At 60.2% G+C, this 22,164-nt stretch overlaps 11 protein-coding genes across 11 annotated transcripts; 6 read left to right on the top strand and 5 right to left on the bottom strand.

The window, feature by feature from the left end:
* Window positions 1-397: 397 nt before the first annotated feature.
* Window positions 398-2,092, top strand: HRG_04981 (pyridoxal-dependent decarboxylase conserved domain-containing protein; the record flags this gene model as incomplete). Its single annotated transcript, XM_044863452.1, has 2 exons — window positions 398-446; window positions 642-2,092. 2 exons carry the CDS (start codon window positions 398-400, stop codon window positions 2,090-2,092), a joined length of 1,500 nt encoding a protein of 499 aa, XP_044722066.1.
* Window positions 2,093-2,576: 484 nt separating this feature from the next.
* Window positions 2,577-7,378, bottom strand: HRG_04980 (cyclic nucleotide-binding domain-containing protein; the record flags this gene model as incomplete). The annotated part of the gene is made up of 7 exons (XM_044863451.1): window positions 2,577-3,940; window positions 4,127-4,532; window positions 4,596-5,710; window positions 5,924-6,300; window positions 6,379-6,435; window positions 6,493-7,026; window positions 7,080-7,378. 7 exons carry the CDS (start codon window positions 7,376-7,378, stop codon window positions 2,577-2,579), a joined length of 4,152 nt encoding a protein of 1,383 aa, XP_044722065.1.
* A 303-nt stretch (window positions 7,379-7,681) lies between these two features.
* HRG_04979 (conserved hypothetical ATP binding protein) lies at window positions 7,682-8,876 on the top strand (the record flags this gene model as incomplete). Its single annotated transcript, XM_044863450.1, has 5 exons — window positions 7,682-7,745; window positions 7,809-8,134; window positions 8,190-8,386; window positions 8,432-8,603; window positions 8,646-8,876. 5 exons carry the CDS (start codon window positions 7,682-7,684, stop codon window positions 8,874-8,876), a joined length of 990 nt encoding a protein of 329 aa, XP_044722064.1.
* Window positions 8,877-8,886: 10 nt separating this feature from the next.
* Window positions 8,887-9,494, bottom strand: HRG_04978 (rpp14/Pop5 family domain-containing protein; the record flags this gene model as incomplete). Its single annotated transcript, XM_044863449.1, has 2 exons — window positions 8,887-9,221; window positions 9,281-9,494. 2 exons carry the CDS (start codon window positions 9,492-9,494, stop codon window positions 8,887-8,889), a joined length of 549 nt encoding a protein of 182 aa, XP_044722063.1.
* A 417-nt stretch (window positions 9,495-9,911) lies between these two features.
* Window positions 9,912-12,032, top strand: HRG_04977 (putative molybdopterin binding domain-containing protein; the record flags this gene model as incomplete). Its single annotated transcript, XM_044863448.1, has 3 exons — window positions 9,912-10,190; window positions 10,251-10,329; window positions 10,390-12,032. 3 exons carry the CDS (start codon window positions 9,912-9,914, stop codon window positions 12,030-12,032), a joined length of 2,001 nt encoding a protein of 666 aa, XP_044722062.1.
* Window positions 12,033-12,423: 391 nt separating this feature from the next.
* HRG_04976 (ATP synthase subunit C domain-containing protein) lies at window positions 12,424-13,209 on the bottom strand (the record flags this gene model as incomplete). Its single annotated transcript, XM_044863447.1, has 4 exons — window positions 12,424-12,532; window positions 12,585-12,893; window positions 12,960-13,086; window positions 13,152-13,209. 4 exons carry the CDS (start codon window positions 13,207-13,209, stop codon window positions 12,424-12,426), a joined length of 603 nt encoding a protein of 200 aa, XP_044722061.1.
* Window positions 13,210-13,661: 452 nt separating this feature from the next.
* HRG_04975 (transcription initiation factor IIA, gamma subunit domain-containing protein) lies at window positions 13,662-14,157 on the top strand (the record flags this gene model as incomplete). Its single annotated transcript, XM_044863446.1, has 3 exons — window positions 13,662-13,708; window positions 13,795-13,942; window positions 14,008-14,157. 3 exons carry the CDS (start codon window positions 13,662-13,664, stop codon window positions 14,155-14,157), a joined length of 345 nt encoding a protein of 114 aa, XP_044722060.1.
* A 985-nt stretch (window positions 14,158-15,142) lies between these two features.
* HRG_04974 (pyridoxamine phosphate oxidase) lies at window positions 15,143-16,133 on the top strand (the record flags this gene model as incomplete). The annotated part of the gene is made up of 4 exons (XM_044863445.1): window positions 15,143-15,381; window positions 15,445-15,547; window positions 15,615-15,650; window positions 15,717-16,133. The coding sequence occupies 4 exons, from the start codon at window positions 15,143-15,145 to the stop codon at window positions 16,131-16,133; spliced, it is 795 nt and encodes a 264-aa protein (XP_044722059.1).
* Window positions 16,134-16,334: 201 nt separating this feature from the next.
* HRG_04973 (voltage gated chloride channel domain-containing protein) lies at window positions 16,335-19,075 on the bottom strand (the record flags this gene model as incomplete). Its single annotated transcript, XM_044863444.1, has 6 exons — window positions 16,335-16,845; window positions 16,891-18,299; window positions 18,376-18,443; window positions 18,499-18,780; window positions 18,842-18,857; window positions 18,908-19,075. 6 exons carry the CDS (start codon window positions 19,073-19,075, stop codon window positions 16,335-16,337), a joined length of 2,454 nt encoding a protein of 817 aa, XP_044722058.1.
* Window positions 19,076-19,850: 775 nt separating this feature from the next.
* On the top strand, window positions 19,851-20,707 carry HRG_04972 (histone-like transcription factor (CBF/NF-Y) and archaeal histone domain-containing protein; the record flags this gene model as incomplete). Its single annotated transcript, XM_044863443.1, has 4 exons — window positions 19,851-19,914; window positions 19,982-20,067; window positions 20,157-20,247; window positions 20,343-20,707. 4 exons carry the CDS (start codon window positions 19,851-19,853, stop codon window positions 20,705-20,707), a joined length of 606 nt encoding a protein of 201 aa, XP_044722057.1.
* A 255-nt stretch (window positions 20,708-20,962) lies between these two features.
* On the bottom strand, window positions 20,963-22,011 carry HRG_04971 (leucine-rich repeat domain-containing protein; the record flags this gene model as incomplete). The annotated part of the gene is made up of 5 exons (XM_044863442.1): window positions 20,963-21,178; window positions 21,242-21,376; window positions 21,467-21,727; window positions 21,803-21,843; window positions 21,933-22,011. The coding sequence occupies 5 exons, from the start codon at window positions 22,009-22,011 to the stop codon at window positions 20,963-20,965; spliced, it is 732 nt and encodes a 243-aa protein (XP_044722056.1).
* Between the last annotated feature and the right edge of the window lie 153 nt (window positions 22,012-22,164).

The following is a 22,164-nucleotide window of genomic DNA, read 5'->3' as shown; positions in this document are numbered from 1 at the left end:
CAGAGACACGACAGAGACATGTAGGGCGTGATAGGGGGGGCCATCTGCCAGCACGCGCGGGGGGGGTTACAGTAGCTCCATCGGCTCGGCTCGGTTTCGGCCATCCCGCCTGATCCGCCTCAGACTCGGCGCGGAATTACCGGAGAGAGGCAAGCGGCCCCCGGGACGGGCAGCCTCGGCCACGGGCGTATAAAAATGCGACCGACGACAGGCCTGGTTTGTAGTAGTTATAATTACCCCATCTTTTGCATCTCCGGGGGAAGCACGGCCCTGGTTTTATTTCATCTTTCCTTGGCTGGCCGCTTTGTTTGTCGGGCGCGAGAGAGAGAAACACACAGCGTGGGAGAGAGAGAGAGCGAGAGACAGAGCGTGAGTGAGAGACAACGCAAACACGGTCATGGATGTCGACGAGTTCCGCAAGGCGGCCAAGGCGGCCATTGACCAAAGTGAGTAGCGAGCTCTCCTCCTCCTCCTCCTCCTCCTCCTCCTCTTCCTCCTCCTTGTTCCCTCTCCGGCCCGTGCCTTCTCTCGGCCTTTGAACCATCGTGGCTCGCACCCCCGAGGAGCCCCCTTCTTCCCCGCACCCATGCGTCTTCACCAACACCACCACCACCCCGGCTCCAGGCTGACCCGCCCCCGAGTCGCCGACTACCATGAGTCCGTCCCCTCGCGCCGCGTCCTCGCCGACGTCGAGCCGGGCTACCTCCGCCCGCTGCTGCCCGCCTCGGCGCCCCTCGACCCGGAGCCCTTTGAGGCCATCGCCGCCGACGTGCACGCCAAGATCATGCCCGGCATCACCCACTGGTCCAGCCCGGGCTTCATGGCCTTTTTCGCCTGCACCAGCAGCTACCCGGCCGCCATTGCCGAGATGTGGTCCAACGCCTTCAACGGCGCCCACTTCAACTGGATCTGCAGCCCCGCCGTCACCGAGCTCGAGGCCGTCGTCATGGACTGGCTCGCCGAGATGGTCGCCCTGCCCCCCTGCTTCCTCACCCGCGCCCCCTCGCTCGGCGGCGGCGTCATCCACGGCTCCGCGAGCGAGGCCCTCCTGACCGTCATGGTGGCCGCCCGCGACAGGTTCCTCGCCGCCAAGACGGCCCATCTGCCCGACGGCGCCGACGAGAAGGAGGACGAGACGTGCCGCCTGCGTGGCCGCCTCGTCGCCCTCGGCAGCGCCGGCGCCCACTCGAGCACCAAGAAGGCCGCCCAGGTCCTCGGCGTCCGCTTCGCCACCGTCCCCGTCGACGAGGACCACGGCTTCGCCATGCAGGGCCCGGACCTGGCCCGCACCCTCGACGACCTCGCCGCCCGCGGCCTCGAGCCCTTTTACCTGACGGCCACGCTCGGCACCACCGACGTCTGCGCCGTCGACGACTTCCCCGGCATCATCGACGCCCTCGCGCCCCGTGTCGGCACCCCCGCCGACGTCTGGGTCCACGTCGACGCCGCCTACGCCGGCTCCGCCCTCGTCCTCGACGAGAACAAGCCGCTCGCCGCCCCCGTCGCCCACTTCCACTCCTTCAACTTCAACCCGCACAAGTGGCTCCTCACCACCTTTGACTGCTCCGCCCTCTGGGTCCGCAGCCGCGCCGACCTCGTCTCCTCGCTGAGCATCAAGCCCCCCTACCTGCGCAACCAAATGTCCGACGACGGCCTCGTCACCGACTACCGCGACTGGCAGATCCCCCTCGGCCGCCGCTTCCGCTCCCTCAAGCTGTGGTTCGTCCTGCGCGCCTACGGCGTCAGCGGCCTCCAGGCCCACGTCCGCCGCGGCGTCGTCCTCGCCGAGTCGCTCGAGGCCAAGCTGCGCTCCCGCCCGGACCTCTTCTCCATCTTCACCCCGGCCCGCTTCGCCCTCGTCACCCTGCGCGTGCGCGCCCGCGACGAGGCCACCGTCAACGCCCGCACCGAGCAGCTCTACGACGCCATCAACGCCGGCGGCGCCTTTTACCTGACCAGCACCGTCATCGGCGCAAAGTTTGCCATCCGCGTGTCCACCAGCGTCGCCGCCGTGCGTGACGAGCACGTCGACAAGCTGTTTGGCCTGCTCGTCGAGGGCGCCGAGAAGATCATCAAGGCCGGCGAGGAATAAATAAGCCCGCGCACCGCGAGACGAGGTTCCGAAGACGACGGCGAGACAGGAGGAGGAGGAGCCGCGGGGCGCAGAGCAGAGGAAAGAGATGTATACCCAAGGTTGTGGAGGCTTTGGCTGGTCATGGATGGGTCGGCGCCTCCTCAGAGTTCCTTCTTCCCTTGGTAGCTTTGTCTGAACAGGGCGTGCGAGGCAGTCCAGAACGAGCGGGTTGAGCTCGTGAATGGCCTAGACCGCGTGCGTCCATGCATGAAAAGGCGGCGCACCTCTTGGATGGCGAATGATGGGAAATGCCAGATTTCAAATAGCCTTGTTACGTCAGACGTTCTGCTTTTCAACTGCCCTTACGACTTGCTACCGACACATTCCCATCGCTCATAAAGTTGTCAAATAAGTGGGAGGTCAAATCACTGAATTTGTCACTCGTTTACCAGACCCTTTAGATTGCTCTTATCCCGTGCCATGAGTCTATTGGGTTTTCTAGTCATATACTGGCTCGTCGGGGCGCCGTGGTTCGTCTCATCGCCTCCTTGGCCTCCGTCTCCTCCGTCATGGTCAGAGCGCCCTTCTCCCGCAGCCCCTGCAAAAAGTCTTTCCCGTACCTGTATCCCATCTGGTACAGCTCGTCAAACTTGTAAAAGTCGAGCGTCCCGTACTCGTCAACCGGTGGTCGCATGTAGATGCATCCGGGCATCGTCTTGGCCCGCTCCAGCGCATCCACGCTTGACACGTATGCAAGGCGGCCTTGGATCTCCGCCAGCGTCGGCGGATTCGGATGCGAAGAGAGGGGGTTCCACCGGTTGAAAAAGGCCCACATTCCCGAGAGTGAGTCGCCGTACGTTTGTGGCGCATCATCGTCCAGTGCGCCAACGTCAATCGCGAAGATGGTGTTGACTCCGAGCCCCTTCATGTGCGACACTGTCAGGTTGTCGATGTAGCCTCCGTCTAGAAGCATGCTGCCCTCATCGCACAGCGGCGGCAGCAGCCCGGCAAGCGACATTGATGCGCGGATATATCTCCAGGCGTATCCGCTCGTGTGGAATTCAGCTCGACTTTTACTGATGTTTGTCGTGTTGCAGTAAAACTCGAGCCAGAAGTCCTCAATCTGCATGTTGCCAAATGTCTTGAAGATGCCTCGATTGAACTCGTGCCCCGTAGTGTACGACGCCGATGGGTAGGTCAGGTCCAAGGCAAATCGCCAGAGACTTGCCATGCGACCCGCAAACTTCTTGGCGAAGCCGAACATGGGTACCACATCAGCGTGCCGTGCGTACAGCGCACCGACAAAGGACCCCATGGACGTGCCTCCTACCAGGTCAATTGGGATGCCTGCCTCTTCCATTGCTCTAATGATGCCGATCTGGCTGATGCCCCGGGCTCCACCTCCGCCGAGGACGAGGCCGATTGATTTGCCGCATAGCCTGCGAGCTAAGCGATGAAAGTCGCCTTTATAAGGGCTCTCGGCCGAATAGTACGCCGTGTGGAGGACCTTTCTGGACGTGTACTTCTGAAACTCAGCTTGCAGTACCTGAACGCGTTCCTTCAGAGCCTGCCCCAGCTTCTTGTAAGGAGTATGGACGGGGATGGCGTTATTCCTAAAAGCCATCTGAATGTGATAGTGGCCTCCGTTGATCCACATGCGGTTCCGCAGCCAAGATCTGGTCAAGCCTGGCCTTGAGAATTGTTCGCTGTGTAGGAGAACCAGCATTTTACGAGCCGTCGACTTCATCCCAAGCATGAACCGTTCGTATTCTCCAATGGCTGGCGACCCCTCTGCCAGGCCCACGAGTAGAATACTATCGGCTTGCGTGATGCACGTCTGCGTCCATAACGAATTGACGTTGGTATCTTAGCCGAAGGCGTCCATGTTAGCACAAGACCAAGAATAACAAGGGATCAGCTTTCGTAAAACATCGAGACGTCAATCAGGAAAAAATTAGAGTTAATAAAGCCAACACAGGACATGACCTATGGGTAAAAAATTCTCATCAGGTAGACAGGGAGAGCAAGACGAAGACACAGGAAATGGCTTACCGGCCACGTAGACAACGAGTCCGTATTTCTCCTCCAGGTCGGCCAAATATTGGGCCAGCCTCAGCTTGCCCATTTTGTTGAAAGCATGCTTGCCCAAGTGATTGAGAACGGCGGCTTGATTCAACGACGTGGCACCATTGGGAGGGCCGACCTGGGCAAGCGCATTCATAAGGCGGTTGCCAAACTCGACGACGGGGACGCCAGCGGTGACTGGCAGAATGGCCACCGTCCGGAGATTCATTGTCGACTTCCTCGAGCTATGAATGGCTCCCGAGCCTGCTTGTTTCCCGCTGTTCCTGGATGGCTCATCGACCGCGGCCCTCATGCGAGAGGCTATGATCTTGGAGATTTTGATGGTGATGTTGGGGTGCTCCTTAGCCAGGCTGTTGAACAGGGTCCGTGGAAACTTGACCAGTTCGGTGTCGCGGATAGCATGCAAAGTCCCTGAGCGAGCGGTCTCTGTGAGCACCTCGAGCTCGCCAACGCTCTGGCCCTGGCCATACTCTGCGAGGGCCGTCATCCCGCCGTCCTTTTTGTCTTCCACCAACCGCAGACGGCCGTTCAGGACGATGTAAATGGCGTCGCTTTCATCGCCGTCATGGAAGAGAACTTGGCCTGCATTGACTTGAACCCATTCCAGGGCAAAGTCGATGTGGAGGATGAGACGTGGCAGAATGTTCGTCAACCTCTTGGCCATTGTGAGCAGCACGATTGGATATTTGTCGACAATTCTTTCCAGACAGGCTCGTGGTAGGAACCCGACGTAGACGTCGGTCTTGGCCACGACGTCAATGAAGGACCTGTAGGAGGATATGCTGCCGATGTACCCAGCCAGGCCACCCGGCTTGACCAGTGCGATGCTCCGGCGAGCGCTGGCTTGCGCCTCGCCTTCCGGAGCCCGAGTCTCGGCTTCGTAGTGGTCCGACTTGCCAGGCCTGAACATGGAAGGGTCTGCCTTGACGTGCCCCGAGCCAGACGTCTGGAATATATCCTGCGAGCTTTGATTGTTGCTCGTCCCAATGTCCAGGAACCCATCCACCACGTAGTATAAGCCGGGATTCCTCTCTCCTTGCTCGACAAGGACCGAGCCCTTGGGAAAGAAGACAATCTCGACTTCATCCCTCATCTCGTGAGACAGGGCCTGGGCGCTTGGAGGTGTGTGGACCGCGACGGCGCTAGAAGTTACAGACTCCGAGTCCGCGTCGCCCGAACTGTCAAAGGGACCCATGAAGCCAAAGGCATTGTTTGTGTAGTGCGCTTTAGATCGTCTCGGATCGACCGAACCAAGTCGAGGCGACCCTTCAATTGACTCCGGCTCTCCGGAAGCAGTGCCCCCGCCGTCCAAACCCAGAGACTTGAACATGCATTCCAGAATCGAAGCTCTGAAGAGATTGTCCTCATCGGCAGACTCGCGCGGATCTATGGATATCCGTGCGTGTTTTTGAGAATCGAAAGGGTTGAAAGATCTCGAGTCCAGGGGACTCAACAGATCGCTCGATGGAACTGATATCGAACCCGTAAACGGTCCAATGCTTGGTGTGCGGCCTGCGGTGCGGGCATGCTGGGTTTGGGCCAGCAGGTCGCCTGGGTTGGACTGGTAATCATGCGGCAACGAACGCTCTCGCAGTGGAAAAGACGTGCCAGCAAGAATCGAGGGAGTCCGCTGGTTGGACATGGAAAGTAGCATGGCCTCCTTGCGAAGGGTGGAGCTGCTGGATCGGCGGCGACGATTAGCCGCTGCATTGTGCAGGGCGATACCCTTAGTCTCCTCGTCTTTGCCAATCTTTTCGCGCTCACGGTTGAATTTCTCCTTGAGCCGTGTCAAGGCGTCGCCTCGCAACATGTTTGGGAGCTGGCAGACCGTGTACTTGACCATGCTTTTCTCGGTCTGCAGCACCTCGGTGGTGAGGCCGAGATAGTTGAAGGCATGCGACAGGGTCACTCTCTGGAACCGGGAGAGAATGACGTGCACGATATGCGATGTGGCCTTGGGATATACCCTGATGAGACGGCGGAATGCACTGGCTGGTATGATGGCAATGGTCGTATCAACGGTAGCTCGGGCGATGATGTCCGGGTGAGCGGAGCTTGATGTTTGCCGATGCGGTAGCCCAGGCCGAAGCGCCGAGCGTGCGGACAGGACGCCCGATGCGTCTAGGGACATGGGAGGAATCCTAGAAGTGGCCCTGCCGACACTTGCACGCGGCCCGTGCTCGGGCCTGGTGGCTGGGTGAATCGAGCTTCCATCGAACTGGGGGGTGTTTGGCATCGACATAGGAACGTTGGACGCCTCTCGTGAATCGCCTTCTCTGAACGAGGCGTGCCGCTGGTCATCGCTCTTGGCCGAGGGTGGAATGCGTGGCGACTCGTCCTCATTATGTCGCAGCTTGACATCTTCCGTAAAGAGCGACATGATGGAGAACAACGACGACATCGGTGCACCATTGCGAACCTCGGTCAGAAGCTGATATCTTTGTTGGCCAGGAGCCAGGTCCTCGTCGCCCGAGGATTCATAGCCATGATGCCGAGATCGCGCGGTAGCCCGGGGGTCGAGGCCAGGCTTGACAAAGATTTCAACCAGGCCATCGACGACGATGCAAAAGCCCTTTTCTTCCTCGAGGTTGATGGTTTCGCCGGCAATGAGTTTCCTCGTCTGCATGCTGCGCGTGAGCTCATGGAAAACGGACCGCTCAAGATAGCCAAAGATCTTGATGGCACTCAAGAACTCGTCGAGGTAGCTGGAGAGGCCCAGCTTTGCACCCTCGTCATGCGAGTCTGGGAAGAGGTCGATCTCGGGCTCCTTGCGCTGAGGCTCAGGAGGAAGCCTCGAGTACATGTTGAGGATGCGATACCTCACGACCCAGCTGACCGCCGACACGACGGCCACTATGATGAGCATGCTAAGAAGCGTGTGAGCCTAGAACGTTGCACGCCGGAGGGCAAGCGTACATACAGCGTCGTGGCATTCATGGTCACCGTCCAGCTGGTGGAGAAGAGTGTGTAGAGGATGCGCGGCACATTGATGGTGGCAATGCGGATGATCCAGTACAAGAGAGTCGAGACGAGGTTGATGATGGCCAATAGCAGCCAGGCAAAGAGTCCGACCCAGCCGGAGGCGTCCCGGGCTGCCACTGTGCTGCCGGCCGTGCTCAAGGGAGCGGACGGTGGCCTGGCCGACGACTCCACGGCCTGCGTGAGGCTCCTGGAGACGCTGTCGAGGGCGTGCGCGGCATTTGACAAGTCAGACGCCATGGCTGCGGATTCCAACGCACACGCGGGGCCAGCATCATGTGTGGCGGCGCGAGACGGCCGGTGGTGTAGCGAGAAAAGGGAGCACGAAAAAATGGGCGAGGGGGTGGGAAATGATCAAGGTTTGCACAGTCGTGGGTTGCGGTTGTTGACAGCTCCGGGGAGCTCCCTTTGCGGCCCCACTATTTCCGAGATTTACCCGACCCGACTGGAGATTATCCGACATCGCTCGAAAGGCGAGACTCGCCAGCTCGACACAGAATCATGCGCTCTTGAGGGACAGACATTGTCCGACTCTCTGCTCAGATGCCCTTCGCGCAGCTGGTTCTAGGCAGTCCTGGCTCTGGGAAGAGCACGTACTGCGATGGCAGTGAGTGTCGACCGCAGCCGGCCCGCATGCAAGGACCAAGACTGACAGCTGGACGCTCTGCAGTGCACCAGTTCATGGGCGCCATCGGCCGCGCGTGCTCCGTCGTGAACCTCGATCCGGCCAACGACCACACCAACTATCCGGCGGCGCTCGACATCCGGAACCTCGTCAAGTTGGAAGATATTATGCTAGACGACAGACTCGGGCCCAACGGCGGCATCCTATATGCCTTGGAGGAGCTCGAGCACAACTTTGAGTGGCTGCAGCAAGGCTTGGCAGAGTTTGAGAACGAATATGTTCTGTTCGACTGCCCGGGCCAGGTTGAGCTCTACACTCATCACAATTCGCTCAGAAACATCTTTTACAAGCTCCAGAAACTGGGCTTCAGGGTGAGCATTTCCCACCGCGGGCGCATCGCTGACCATACCGGCTGACAATGAGCAGTTGGTCTGCGTGCACCTCTCCGACTCCATCTGCGTCACACAACCCTCTCTATACATCTCAAATGTCCTCTTGTCCCTCCGAGCCATGATCCAGATGGACATGCCACATGTCAACGTGCTATCCAAGATCGACAAGGTTTCGTCGTACGACGAGTTGCCCTTTAACCTCGAGTACTATACCGACGTCGACGACCTGACGTACATGACGCCGTACCTCGAGGCAGAGTCCCCGGCATTGCGCAGCGAGAAGTTTGGTAGACTCAACGAAGCCGTTGCCAACATGATTGAGAGCTATGGCCTGGTGCGATACGAGGTTCTGGCCGTCGAGAACAAGAAGAGCATGTTGCATCTGCTGCGGGTCATTGACCGCGCTGGCGGGTACGTCTTTGGGGGCGCCGAGGGTGCCAACGATACCGTATGGGCCGTCGCGATGAGGAACGAGGCGTCCATGCTGGAGGTGGGCGATATCCAGGAGCGGTGGATCGACCAAAAGGAAGAATACGATCGGATGGAGCGAGAGGCCGAAGAAGAGCAGGCGAGGGTAGCGCGAGAGCAGGCCATGGAGCTTGAGCAGTCGCAGCCTGCCGCGCCCAGTGCAGCGGAGGATGGGGATATGGAGATGGACCCGGACTTTGGGAACATGTCGATACCAGCAGATAGCGGAGTCAAGGTGACGAGGAAAAAGTGATACCCCCATTTCAGCCGTCATCTTGGTCCATGGCGGCATCGTCGCTGGCACTGTCGGTGGTGTCGAGCGCGAAGGAACCCCTCACGTCTTGGTCGGCAGCGGTCGGGTGAGCCGGGGCCGACGAAGCTTCTTGCTTGGCAGCCAGAATGAGCCCCCTGGCCTGGCGAATGGCTTCTTCCTCGGCCTTGCGCATGGTGCCGCTGACGCGGACGACGCGGAAGATGCAAGGTCGCCCGCCCTTAGCGGGGACGCGATCCATGAGGAAGAGGGCTGCCCAGAGCATCTGATAATGTGCCCTGGCGCATCGGAGGATAAAGGTTGAGGTGGCCAAGGACAGATATTTGACTGAGGGCAAGGGCGCGTCAGCAAGGCCGCACGACGGATGGACGCAGCCATCGCCTTACCTGATAGGTGGCCTTCGAGGGCCCCCAATCCGTAGTCGCCAAACAGGGCTGCGACCTCTGCTCTGATGGCCTTGAGGAGCGCCGCCGGCGTCAGCTTCTCGACGGTAGGTTGATGCTGAACGACAGAGTCGGGCACAGAGGTTTTGGTAGTCTTTGGGGGATCCGGCGGGTAAAGAATGTTGACGAGCAGGTATCTCTCCTTGATGCGGACCATGACTGTGGTATTGGAGAGTGACAGATATGACCTATTCCAGGGGCCTGGAGATGGCGTGTGTGCGCATCCGAGATGGTGGTGAACCGGGTGAAGGTGGATGAAGTGCAAAGAATGAGAGAGTGGAGTTGAAGCCTCGGCAGCCCGTATGTATATTCAACTTAGTTCTGAAGTTGCTTTATGCCCACTATAGGGGTTCCACGGCCGCATGATGGGGCACAATCACATACTAAACTGGTACTATCTACTTCTCCCGGCTCCAGTCGATACCCTCAACATGTACCTCGTACTGGCGGAAGCTTCCTTGCCTCGGCCTTGCATCTGCAGCCGTCAAAGAGAAGAAGGCCACAGAGACCTGAGCTCATCACGGGCTTCCATCTCTACTCACTTCACCCTCCATCAGTGCGTCGCGTGACGGCCATGGATAGAGACGCGTCTCCCCCTCTCACGGCAGCCATACTTGTCGTCTCGACGACTGCGGCTCAAGGCCTCTCGACAGATGCATCGAGTGCGATTCTCCGCCAAGTCCTGAGCGAAGACGGCGGCGGGAAATGGCAAGTGTCCCACGAGGCCATTGTCCCCGACGATGTGCTGCTGATACAGAAGCACGTCCTGGCCTGGGCCGCCGACCCCAACCCGCCCCATCTCATCGTGACGACGGGCGGCACTGGCTTCGCGACGGCCGACGGAACCCCAGAGGTAAATTAGATTTCATCTGATGTGCGCCCGTTGCCCACATGGCTCATGGCATCTTGCAAGGCCATCGCTCCGTTGCTCCATAAGCAGGCCCCGGGCTTGGTACAGGCCATGCTGGCCGCTTCCCTCTCCGTGACGCCGTGTAAGCCTGATCCCCCTTGATACTGGCTCGTTTTGCTCCATTCTGACATGCGCCCAAAAGTCGCCATGATGTCGCGACCAGTTGCCGGGGTGCGGCATAGATCCGTCATTGTGACGTTGCCAGGCTCTCCCAAGGGCGCCAAGGAGAACCTCCAGGCCATCATCAAGACGCTCCCACACGCATGCCTTCAAGTCTGCGGGGCCGACTCGCGAGCTTTGCATGCTGGAGGCGTCAAGAAGCTTGAAGCTGACGCAGGCATACAAGGGGGATCGCGGCCCCCCGAGCATGCCTCGGGGCATGATCACCACCACCACCACCATGGCCATGGACACGGAGTGCTTGTAAGGCACACAAGCCAAGCGCTCTCCAACGATCCACAACTGGGACCCACGCGAAGGCATCGTGAATCCCCCTACCCCATGCTATCCGTCGACGACGCTCTTGCTCTCATTGCCGAGCATACGCCTGGCCCCGAGGTCGTTGCACGAAGCGTGGATGAGAAACTCGTAGGCTCGGTCCTGGCTGAAGCTGTGAGGGCTCAGGAAGATGTCCCGGCCTTTAGGGCGAGCATCGTGGATGGCTACGCCGCTGTCGTCCCCAAGGGCGGCAACATGACGGGGGCGTTTCCGGTGACGGCCGTCTCGCACGCGACCCCCGGCCAGGTGAAGCCACTCAAGGAGGGCGAGGTTGCGAGGATTACGACAGGCGCTCCCTTGCCTCCTGGCGCCGCGTCTGTCATCATGGTCGAGGACACGATTCTCAAGGCTATGACGGACGACGGGACGGAGGAGCGGGAGATTGAGATGCAGGCCGATGGTGTCAAGGAGGGCGAGAACGTACGGGAAGTCGGGAGCGACATCCAGAAAGACTCGGTCATCCTTGACCGGGGTGAGCAGATTACCGGCGTGGGCGGCGAGATTGGCCTACTTGCCGCGGTCGGGGTGGCAGAAGTCAAGGTGTTCAGACGGCCCGTCATCGGTGTCCTGTCCACGGGAGACGAAATCATCGAGCACAGCAGGCCGGGCCCGCTGAGGCTGGGCGAGGTCCGCGACACGAACCGCATCACCCTCATATCTGCCGTCAGGGAATGGGGGTTCGACGTGGTCGACCTGGGCATCGCCAAGGACACGCCCGGCACGCTGGAGGAGACGCTGCGCAGCGGGCTGCGGCAGGCCGACGTGCTCGTTACGACCGGTGGCGTCTCCATGGGCGAGCTGGACCTGCTCAAGCCGACGGTCGAGCGCGCCCTGGGCGGGACCATTCACTTTGGCAGGGTCGCCATGAAGCCCGGCAAGCCGACGACGTTTGCAACAGTGCCCGTCAAGGACAACGCCGGGCGCCGCGTCTCAAAGGCCGTCTTCTCCCTGCCCGGCAACCCGGCGTCGGCGCTGGTGACGTTCCACCTCTTCGTCCTGCCGTCCCTGCACAAGCAGTCCGGCATCTCGCCTGCCGGCCTGCCCAGGGTGCCCGTGGTGTTGGCCCACGAATTCCCCATAGACCCGCGTCCAGAGTACCACCGCGCGGTGGTGACGGTCGGAGCGGATGGGCAGTTGACGGCGGGCAGCACCGGCGGGCAGCGCAGCTCCAAAGTCGGCAGCCTCAGGTCGGCCAACGCCTTGGTCTGCATGCCCAGCGGCAAGGGCAAGTTGGAAAAGGGCACCCGAGTCGACGCTCTGCTGATGAGTACGATAAGAGGAGCGTGAGACTCGCTGGGATTCCCGTTTCTTGGCGAGTTACGAGTTAATCTGAGAAGAACGACCTGTGACGATCCTTTGATGAGACGGCCAGTAAAAGGGGCCATTGGAGACTCCATCAACTAGCGGCGGGGAAGCTTGCAATGAAGCACTTGGATCTTGATGCTTGATATTTAGGTAGTTTTGCCACGCCTACCTGGCTGATGTACATGACTGGTTTCCAGGGGCCGACTGATGGTACAGGAATGAGGAAACAAAAAAGTGCCCTCCGCAGCCAATCTTCTAAACGCCAAACCAAGCATCACTGGAGCCATGCATATGAGGGTGTTGCAAATCGAGATTTTTGTGTTGTTCTGGCGGAGAGGTGCGGTTTCGTCAAGCATTCGTCTGCCTTGCTGTGCTAGTCCTTGCCGAACTCGTTTGCCTTTGAAGAGACAAGGAGACCAACGATGAGGCCAAAGAGGCCCAGCACGGAGCTGAAGATTTCGATGACGAGAATCTTGACAAATCTGCCTGCACTGTTAGCAACTCTGAAGGGCAGGGATCGCTGGGGGCACTTGCAGCGTGCCATCGGCAGCGTCAGCGAGGGCGGCACCGCTGCCGTTGATGCCCACGGCCACGCCGCAGACGAGGTTGCAGAGCCCAACGGTCAGGCCGGACCAGAAGAGGGCAAAGCCGGTGTAGTAGGCGTCTGCGGAAAAGGCCTCGGGGCCCTGCACGGAGCTGACCTTTGAGGAGAAGACGATGGACATGATGACACCGTAGATGGCGACGACCTCGCAGAAGATGATGGAGATGAGGTTCTTTGTGCGGATGCGGGGGGCCTTGACGCCTGCGCCGAGAATGGACGATCCGGTGATGAAGATGCCCCTGCCGACAAGAGGTCAGCATGCGCTGCGCATCATGGGTGAGTGAGTGACAGGCTTGGGCGCGCACCATGCGGCGCCGACGACGGACAGGCCGATGCAGAGGGCGATGCCGAGGTCAGCCCATGCGTAGGGCGAGACGGATTCGAGAAAGGCGCCGACGTTGAAGGCCTCGCCGCTGCCGGTAAAGAGCATGTCTGCGCGCCTTGTCAGCCAGCCCAGCCAGCCGTGTTCACGTCGGGGGTGCTCAGGGGTCGCCTACACGCCCCCACCACGGTCAAGAAGGACCCAACGCCGCCGACTCCATACGTGAGGCTCATTGTGACGGGGAAATGGCTGCTGTTGCTGTGCCGTCGCTGCCGCTGCCGCGCTGCTTGGGGGCAAAGAAGAGCCCTTGGCGGGGAGAGGGGAGAAGCGTACGGGTCGGGCGCTGGCTGGGTGGATGCGAGGGTTCAACGTCAACCGCCTCGACAAGCTCTCTCCGCGTTGCTCGTCGCAGCTCTTCTGAGCGCGACAAGTCGGAGAGGTGGCAGCGACGTCACATGACATGCCGGGTGCTGCGCCAAGGCACCTTACTTAGTCAGCGGGGCCTATCGGAACTTATCCTCCACCCCCGCCATTGTCCAAGCCTTTGCCTCTTCCACCCTCGCCCTGCCCGTCTCTCCCTCCAGAAAGGCCGGGCCTCTGTACGACACGACACAAAGCATCATCCTTGCTTCGCGCCTCGTCCAAACGCCGAGCCGCAGCGCGCTCCGCCTGCCTCGGGAGCATCATGGCGACGGGTGCGCAGTCGTTCTACGAGCTCTACCGTAGGAGCAGGTATGGAGCGAGTGCCAACGACTGCGCCTACATGGAAAGAATAGACACAGTGGCTAACCGGGTCGCTACCTCTTCATCTGTTCTAGTATCGGGCTCGCTCTGACTGACACACTCGACGACCTCATCAGCGATGATCGCATCAACCCGCAGCTTGCCATGAAGATTCTGGGCAACTTCGACCAGGCCATCACCGAGACTCTGCAGAAGAGCGTCAAGAGCCGTCTACAGTTCAAGGTCAGTCGCAGACGCATGGCCAGCCAGGGGCGCGGCGAGGCTGACGAGGAGACGACGAGCTGCAGGGAAGCCTGGATACCTACCGCTTCTGCGACGAAGTCTGGACGTTTCTCATAAGGAACGTGACATTCAAGATGGACAACGGGAGCCAGTCTGTCCAGGCTGACAAGGTCAAGATTGTGAGCTGCAACGCCAAGAAGCCGGGCGAGACTTAGAGACGTCACCAATGAGGCGGAAGCGGGCGGACTCGGGCACGAGACTCAGGCACGAGATATGCGGAAGCTTGCATTTTTGGACGGCGTTTCGGAGGGAGTTAGTTCCTCTCGAGTTGAGAGTGCGGTTTGTTTATTTCAGTAGACGTATCGACTTCGGGGCCATGGATAGAGGGCAGGACAAGATTCCGGCACAGGCCGCCAGCACGAGTCAACAATGACGGCCCGCACGCAGCGCCTCGGCTTGTCCGCGTGTGACGGGCCAAGGTGCAAGATTGGTAGGAAAATCAATTACATGCATGCAACAGTGTCTCATTGGCAGCCAGCTCCTTGCTCTGACGAGTCGTGATGCGCGTCCAGAGTATGTTACTTCGTAGCGCACGGTTAAGCCGCAGCCGCCAGTGCAGAAGAGCGTGACCAAAGTACCGTGCACTGTCTCGTTTATCCCATCTCGCCCTCGTCACTCGCTCCCCAGCAACCTGCCTGCCGCATCTCTCTGCCATGTCCACTCACCTACTCCTCCACCACTTCCACTCCTCCACCACTCCTCCCCAGAAAAGCCCGGACCCCTCGCTCCATCTCTACCTTTTCCCAAACCCCCAATCAGCCAGGCCCGAGACGAAGAGAAGGGCGGATCCGGCATGGATGCCACTAGTTCGTTAACGGAGAGTGGGCATCCGGCCGCTCCACACCCCATTTCTTTCCTCCCTCCGTCTTGGCGCACGTACGCACGTACGCACGCACGTATAAAGTACATCCACGTGCGTCGCCGCGTCGTCCCCCCCTCCAGCCGCCAGTCGCGCCGCACGCATGAAAAGGAGACAAGTTAAAAGAGAAGAATGATTAAAAAGGGGGCGACAACGTGACGTGCCGTTGGGAGACGCTGGTTAGTACGTCACGGGGAGGAGGAAAACTCCCTACCTTTGCACCTCGGTCGTTTTCTCTTTATTTCACTCATACTATCATTCCAGCAAACAACCCCCCCCCCATGATCCGTCAACGGCACGGCGGCGGCGGCAAAGCGGACGCGACAAGGAGAGCAGCAGAGCCCGGCTCGGAGCAACCCCGCGTCGCCGACGGCAACACATCACCGACGGACCCGGGCCCGGACCCGGCCATGGCCGATGCCGAGAGTGCCCGCGCCTCCTGGACCAGCCCGTCGCACTGGATCTTCTTCGCCATTGCCAGCGGCGCCTGTGCCGCCGTCAACGGCGCCTTTGCCAAGCTGTATGTCCTGCTTCCCTGAATAGCCGGCTTGACAAGTGCCATCTCACCATGTCAATCCATCAGGACTACGACCAGCCTCACATCCACCCTCGCCCGCAGCCTGGCCGCGCTCTTCGGCCTCTCCTCCCCCTCGGCCAACAACGCCGTCGAACTCACTGTCCGCGGTGTTCGTCGTCCCCCTACCTCCCTCCAACCTCCGCCATGGCTGACCTGCCGCCCCGAGCGCGCGCCAGATCTTCTTTGCGCTCAACCTCACCTTTAACGGCATCGTGAGCCCCCCCGCCCCTCTTCGCCTCTCACCGGCTGCCGCTAACCTCCTGACCTCCCACCGCCAGATGTGGACGCTCTTCACCACCGCCCTCGCCAAGGGCACCTCCACCACCCAAGTCTCCATCATGAACACGTCCACAAACTTTGTCCTCACCGCCCTGCTCGGTCTCGTCATCTTCTCCGAGGCCCTGCCGCCCCTGTGGTGGGCCGGCGCCGCCCTGCTCGTCGCCGGCAACGTCGTCATCGGCTCAAAGGTCGAGCCCGCCAACGACGACCACGACGCCGATGACGACGACAACCCTCCTGACCGTCGTGGGCACCCGAGTGCCGCCTCTGCCGCCTCGTCCGAGAGCGCTGCCGAGGCTGGGGAATGGAAACCCCTGCTGCAGAGCGGCAGCCCGAGCGGCGAGACTTCGTACGCCAACTCAGTCGACGAGGACGCGCCCCATCTGGGATACCTGTCGAGCGAACCCCTTAGATAGAATTTAGATTGCATCGATACCAAGATGCTGCCGTCACCTTGTGAGCTCTCGGCGCCCCCTTTATCCCAACAAAACTGCTTCTCGTACATGGCCGAATCCAGGCCAGCTCCCCAGAACCACAAAAAGTGTACAAAAGATTATTCGAGCGCTCCGCGTGACGCCACGTCTAAATGCACCCGGTGCTCCCCTTGTTGCCAGACTCTACCGCCTGCTCTCCAGCTCCACGCCCTCGTCGACAACGTCCTCGTCGCCATCCAGGATGGGCCCGCCTCGGTTTCGCGATACGTCCTCCTCAAAGTGGCCGCCCAGCCGGATCCTGCCCCTCGACACGCTCGAAATCTGGTCCGACACCCAGTAGCCCGCCGTGCGGAGCACCGCCCAGAGCTGCTCCTGTCCCTCGCGGATCCGATGGTCGTCCTTGGGGTTCTCAGCTGCCTCCACCTTGAATTGGTACTTGAGGCAGTCCTTGACCGTGACGAGGCCCGTCAGCCTGCCGTGGTACTCTATTAGAATGACTCGAGGCCCTATCTTGCGAAACAGTTCCATGACCGTCTCCAGCGGCAGTCGCGGGTGAGCCGTCACGGGCGTGGCGTCGACGTATCGGCCAAAGTCGAGCGACGTTGACGCCATCGAGTCGGTGCTGATGGTCACCGTCGGCGTCATGGGCGCGATGGGGTTCAGCGCCGAGGGGGGCGAGAATGCACACTTGACGCTGGGGTTGATGGGCCGCTCTCGACGGACCCGGTCGACGCCGTACCGCAGTTCTGTCCGGCCAATGTATCCCACGAGGACCTTGGAATTGGAGTCCTCGACGATCGGAAATCCCTGGTACTTGTCGTCGGACAGCAGTTGCTCGACTTCCCCGAGCGTCAGGCCATTTACGGGCAATGACAGAACCGACGTCCTCATCACTTGAGACACTGGCACTCCAAAGTTGTGCTCTTCCTTGTTGTCCAAGAAGGGGAAGCCGCTGAACCAGATCATCCGGTCTGCGATGCCCCCCTTGCCGAACCAGCTGCTGATGGCGGTCGTAACGCCTACAACAATCATGGTGGGCAGGATGTACGTCAACGCCCCAGTGAGCTCAAACATGATGACGACGACGGACATGGTGATGTGCATGATGCCGCTAAGAGCCGCGGCCGCGCCCAGGAAGGCGTACGTGCCCGGCGTGATGCAGGGCTCGTCTGGCTTGCAGGCCGCAAAGAAGATGCTGGTCGGATTGGCGTCGTGGATGGCCTGGACGACGATGCCGACTGTGCGGCCAAACGAGGCGCCAATGGCCATGGACGGAACAAAGATGCCCGCGGGGACCTTGCAGCCGTAAGATATGATGACTAGCAGGAGCCTCAGAACGGTCGCGAGGACGAGCGACATGATGTTCCACCACTGCTTGTCAGGCTCGCAAAGCCCGTGATAGTCCTCGGCACCCTCGCACTCGAGGAAGAGTATCTCCATGCTCTCCGTCATGTCGATGCGCAGAAAGGCGTTGGGATACGCAATGATGGCAGTGCCCGCCGCCAACAATGTTGCCTCCAACACGGCGTACCTGGTGAGATATTTTTTTCGAAAGGACTGCGCGCGCAGGTTCCATTTGATGACAAAGGCGCCATAGAGACCACCAAAGATGCCGATGATGACGTAGAAGAGCACCTCGAAGAAGTGCCAGTCCCGGTCGTACCTGACCTGGAACATGACGAGCTGTCCGGTCCTAAAGGGGTTCATGGCGGCAAGGACTGCAGTGGCAACCAGGGCGCAAAAGTAGCTCCGCCACATGGTCTTGAGCGGGAAGTAGTTGGACATTTCCTCTAGGGAGAAGAGGACGCCGCCGATGGGGCTGCCAAAGGCAACGGCTACGCCGGCTGCGGCGCAGGCACTCAAGATCTCGCGCGTTTTGGCGGCGTTGCTCCTGTACTTGGCAAAGAGGCGCGAGACGACGTTGCCGGTGCAGACGGCGTAGTGGACGCTCGGCCCTTCCTTGCCGACGGACAGGCCCGAGGCGATGGCCAGGGGCAGACAGACGGACTTGATGAGCAAGGTGCGGAGGCCGAGGAAGCCCTTCATGACGAAGCCTGCAATGATGCATTTGATCTCTGAGATGCCGGAGCCGGCGGCGTACGGCGCAAAGGACTTGACGAGGGCGGCGGAGACGAATGCGAAGAAGGTCTGGCACAGGTTAGACACTTGGCCAGGGGGTCAGGGGGCCAGGGGGAAAGGGGGAAGGGGGAAAGGAGCGGCGTACAGCAAAGGCTATGTAGATGAAGTAGTTGAAAGGCTCAAAGCCTGTCCAGCGATGCCAATGCGGGCAGCCTGGTTTTTGCCAGCTCGTCAGCGAAATCACACAGCAGAAGGTCGAGTCGCATACCGTTGTCCTCGCCCCAGCAGCAAAATTTCTCGTTGAGGTAAAAGGCGGTGGTGCAGTGGCCCATTTTGATGTCGGACAGCCACTCGGTGATGATGTTCAGGAAGGCGGCGTTGAGGCCGATGGCGACGCCGATGATGGTGACGACAATCCATCCCTGGGCGGCGTCGTACGACTCCCAGAGGCGATATCTCCAGCTCAACTGGCCGCGGCCGTAGAAGCCAGCGGCCCGTTTCCTGCGCGTCTTGCGACGGGCCTGCTCTCGCGCGGCATCCTGCACCCAGTCTGCGAGCGAGTCCTTCGGTCAGCATGCGCGTGGCTCGGGGGCGGGGGGAGACGACCGTACCGATGGTGGTAAAGTCCTGCCTGGAGTCAGCAACGCAGCGCACGTCGGGATTGGCGAGCGCATTACCTCGTACCGCTTGATCTCGGCTATGGCCTCCTCGATGGGCACCTCGGCGGCGGCGGCATCAGCCTCGCCGCGCTCAGCCGTGGACACGGCAAAGGACAGGCGGGAGCTGATGGACGGGCGGCGAACCACATGCGGGTTGCGGCTGAAGGACGTGGATCGCGGATTCATGCTGCTGCGTCTCCGGGCCCGCAGACCATGGCGGCGGCGAGAGTCGCAGTGTCCCAGCTGCCGGCACTGTAGGATCCAAGGATGGATGCACGGTCGTCGAGGGGAAGCTGTCGCCGACGACAATGACAATGTCGATGATGATGGCGATGTCGATGTTGGGTGGCGTTTGTTGGCCAAGGTTACATTCAGATGGCGTTGTGCCAGGAAGATCGAGTGAGCTACCCGGGTCGAGTGACATACCTTAGGTGTCTGGGTACGTACCGGCCATTAACACGTCTCGCGTCTAGCAGCGCGCGTCTAAACCAGTCCACATCTCGAACCTCTCTTTCTGCTCCTCAGCAGCCCCCAAGCAACACGTCCCATACTCTCTCCATTGCTCACTTGCGTCAATCCGCTCTGGACGCCACCTTCTTATATTTTGGCCCCTCTTGCTCTTCGCTCACTTGTCAGAACAACAAGGCGATATCCGCGGCGCATCCCGACGCTCAACTCGGCAAAGCATCGCCCCCCAACCCATCTTGTCTTGAGATCCTCACTGCTCAAGAGATTCGCCAGCGAGCCACCGTTCCTCCCGCATCTCCAACCAAGCCCGACCCGCATTTCACCGCTCGCCGCCTTCACGAACCGTAGCCTCTGATTCCACCCTCACCCTTACTCTTCGCCTGCAGACCAGTCACTGACGCCGGCCTCCCCCTTTCTTCTTCACCTAGGCCTCATTTTGAAGAGGGCCGCGTCCTTTCCTCTCCCGCCCGGCGGCCTCTAGCCCATCGCCATCATGCCGTACAACACGTCCGCCATCCCTCCGCGAATGGAGCCGACAGGACACACCCAGCTCCCGTGTGAGTCTTCTTCTGCCCGCTTCTCCACGTGTATCTCATTTTGACTCTTGTCTTTCTTGCCCTCTAGTGTCGAGGGTCAAGAAGATCATCAGCCAAGACTCCGACATCGCCATGTGCTCCAACAACGCCGCCTTCATCATCACATGCGCTACCGTCAGTAATGCCCAGTCAGCATGCCTTTTCGCGTCGTCTATTCCTCTTCCTCTGGCCCCTTTCCCCCATCTAACTCCTAAGCACTACAGGAAATGTTTATTCAACATATCTCCGACGCAGCACACACGCAGGCAAAGCTAGAACGAAAGCCGCGGCGCAACATCCAATACAAAGACGTTGGTGTGTGCCCTCTCCTTCCCCTTGCACCTCTCCTACCTCTTGTCTATAGTCCCTGCTCCCGCCGCTCGATCCTAACGGACATTGCCCTTCACCAGCAACCGCCGTCTCACACCAGGACAACCTCGAGTTCCTCGAAGACATCATCCCCAAAACTGTCCCCTTTAGGAAGATCAAGGCCACGGCGAGGGAAACCCAGGCCCGCCTCCGTGGCGAGAAGCCCATCGACGAGTTGCTGCCCGCCTCGTCCCGCGCCGCCGCCGCCGCCGCTCCCTTGGTTAACGGCGCCGCCGCCGCCACGGCTGCCGACGCTCCCATCGTCAACGGCGAGGCCTCTGCCTTGAGGGTCCCGCACCACGCCGACGACGGGGACGATGGCCCAAGCAATCAGCTCGAGCTCGAGATGAGGCAGGCCGAGCGCGTTGGTCCCTCCGGCGATCCCGACGTGAACATGTCGGGCTAGCGGCCGGCCCTCGCCAGGACATGGCGGGATGCGCCGGAGGGGGTTCAAGAGTACATGAAACGGGAGAGAGAGAGAGAGTGGCACGCACGTTGGAATTGGTAGTCTCATCCTGTATCGCCTAGAGCAGGCGCAGCGGCCAGACAACTTGGATCCTCTGGATCAACATCTTTATGTAGAGAAGAGTCCTTGACAAAAAGATCCAGCCACTTTTTGCGTGGCAACCCCTCTGTCAAGCTCCACCGTGGCAAAGCACCTCTACTCCTCCATGGCATCCTGGTCGAGCCCGGACGGCAGTCTTCCCTCGTTCAGCTCCTTTTCCAGCGCAATAATCTCCTTCAGGCTTGTCGCCTGCTTGATCTTATCCCTGAGCCGCTGCTTCTCCTCGTCTGTGAGCTTCATCCGCAGCTGTTTCGAGGGCTCCGCAGAGCCGTTGGCTGACATCTCAAAGGACTTGGTCTTTCTGCCCAGGATCTGCGTTGGGGCGTCAGTGAACAGACGCTCCTTTGGCTTCGTCAGAACCGAGAAGAAACTTGCCTCGGTAGTCAAGACTGTCGGCTCTTCCGCCGTGCCAAAAAGCTCTCGGCCCTTCTCCCTCTCCACCTGCTTGACCTTTTCGTAGTCGAGAAACCGCACCGAGGGACATCGCCACAAGACCCAGTAGCGGTAGTGCTTCACCGCATTCACCGTCAGCATCCGAGCCACTCTGCAGGCTTTCTTTCTACTCTCTCTTTAGATTTGGGGGCCGCCGTGTTCGCTCACCTCCTTCTTTGTGACGGGGTTGTCTACGAGGACAAGGTGGATGAGGCGCGGGAACATGCCCAGCACGTCCAGATCCGCCAGCTCGGCCAGGTTGTTGGACGCCAGCACCAGGTTCTTCAGGTTGGGGATCGCGCTGGGCAGGCTCTGGTGGATGCTGACGACGCGGTTGCGCGCAACCAGGAGCGTGTTTATGCGGGGTGAGAGCGGGAAGTTGCCCAGTACCTGGATATCGTTGTCGGTGAAGTCGATTGCATCGTGAGGCTTCAAGCTCGAGTCTCTGGGTCAGCGACTGATGAAGCGCGGTCTGCCGCCAGTCCAGGATCAGAGTGTACTCACGCCTGCGACAGCAAGGTTCTCAATGGTAGGGATTCGCTGTCCTGTTGGCCCGCAGATAACGAAGACGCTGGTATCAACTCTAGCTCTTTTGACGATCAAATTGTGTAGCATCTGCTCTTTTCAAACGCACCTCGGAGATCGAGCTCGCGCTCCTTGAGCGGATTCAGGTAGGAAAGGGACTCATGCAGGAGCTCCGCGGTGAGCCTCATGGCGGCGAATCTTCGCCCAGCCGTGGTGGTCAAGCCGCGGTGCCTCTTCTCTGCTCGTCGTAGGGGGGAGTGGGTATAGGGGGCAAGGCCTCGATTCGTGGTCTTCTCTTGCAGTCGGCGAGTAAAAGTCAAGCCCGGCTTGTCCTCGTGCCC

Source organism: Hirsutella rhossiliensis, assembly GCF_020360975.1.
Source record: "Hirsutella rhossiliensis strain HR02 chromosome Unknown scaffold00004, whole genome shotgun sequence".
In the NCBI taxonomy this organism is placed as follows: Eukaryota; Fungi; Ascomycota; class Sordariomycetes; order Hypocreales; family Ophiocordycipitaceae; genus Hirsutella; species Hirsutella rhossiliensis.
This window is presented reverse-complemented; position numbering and strand designations above follow the sequence as displayed.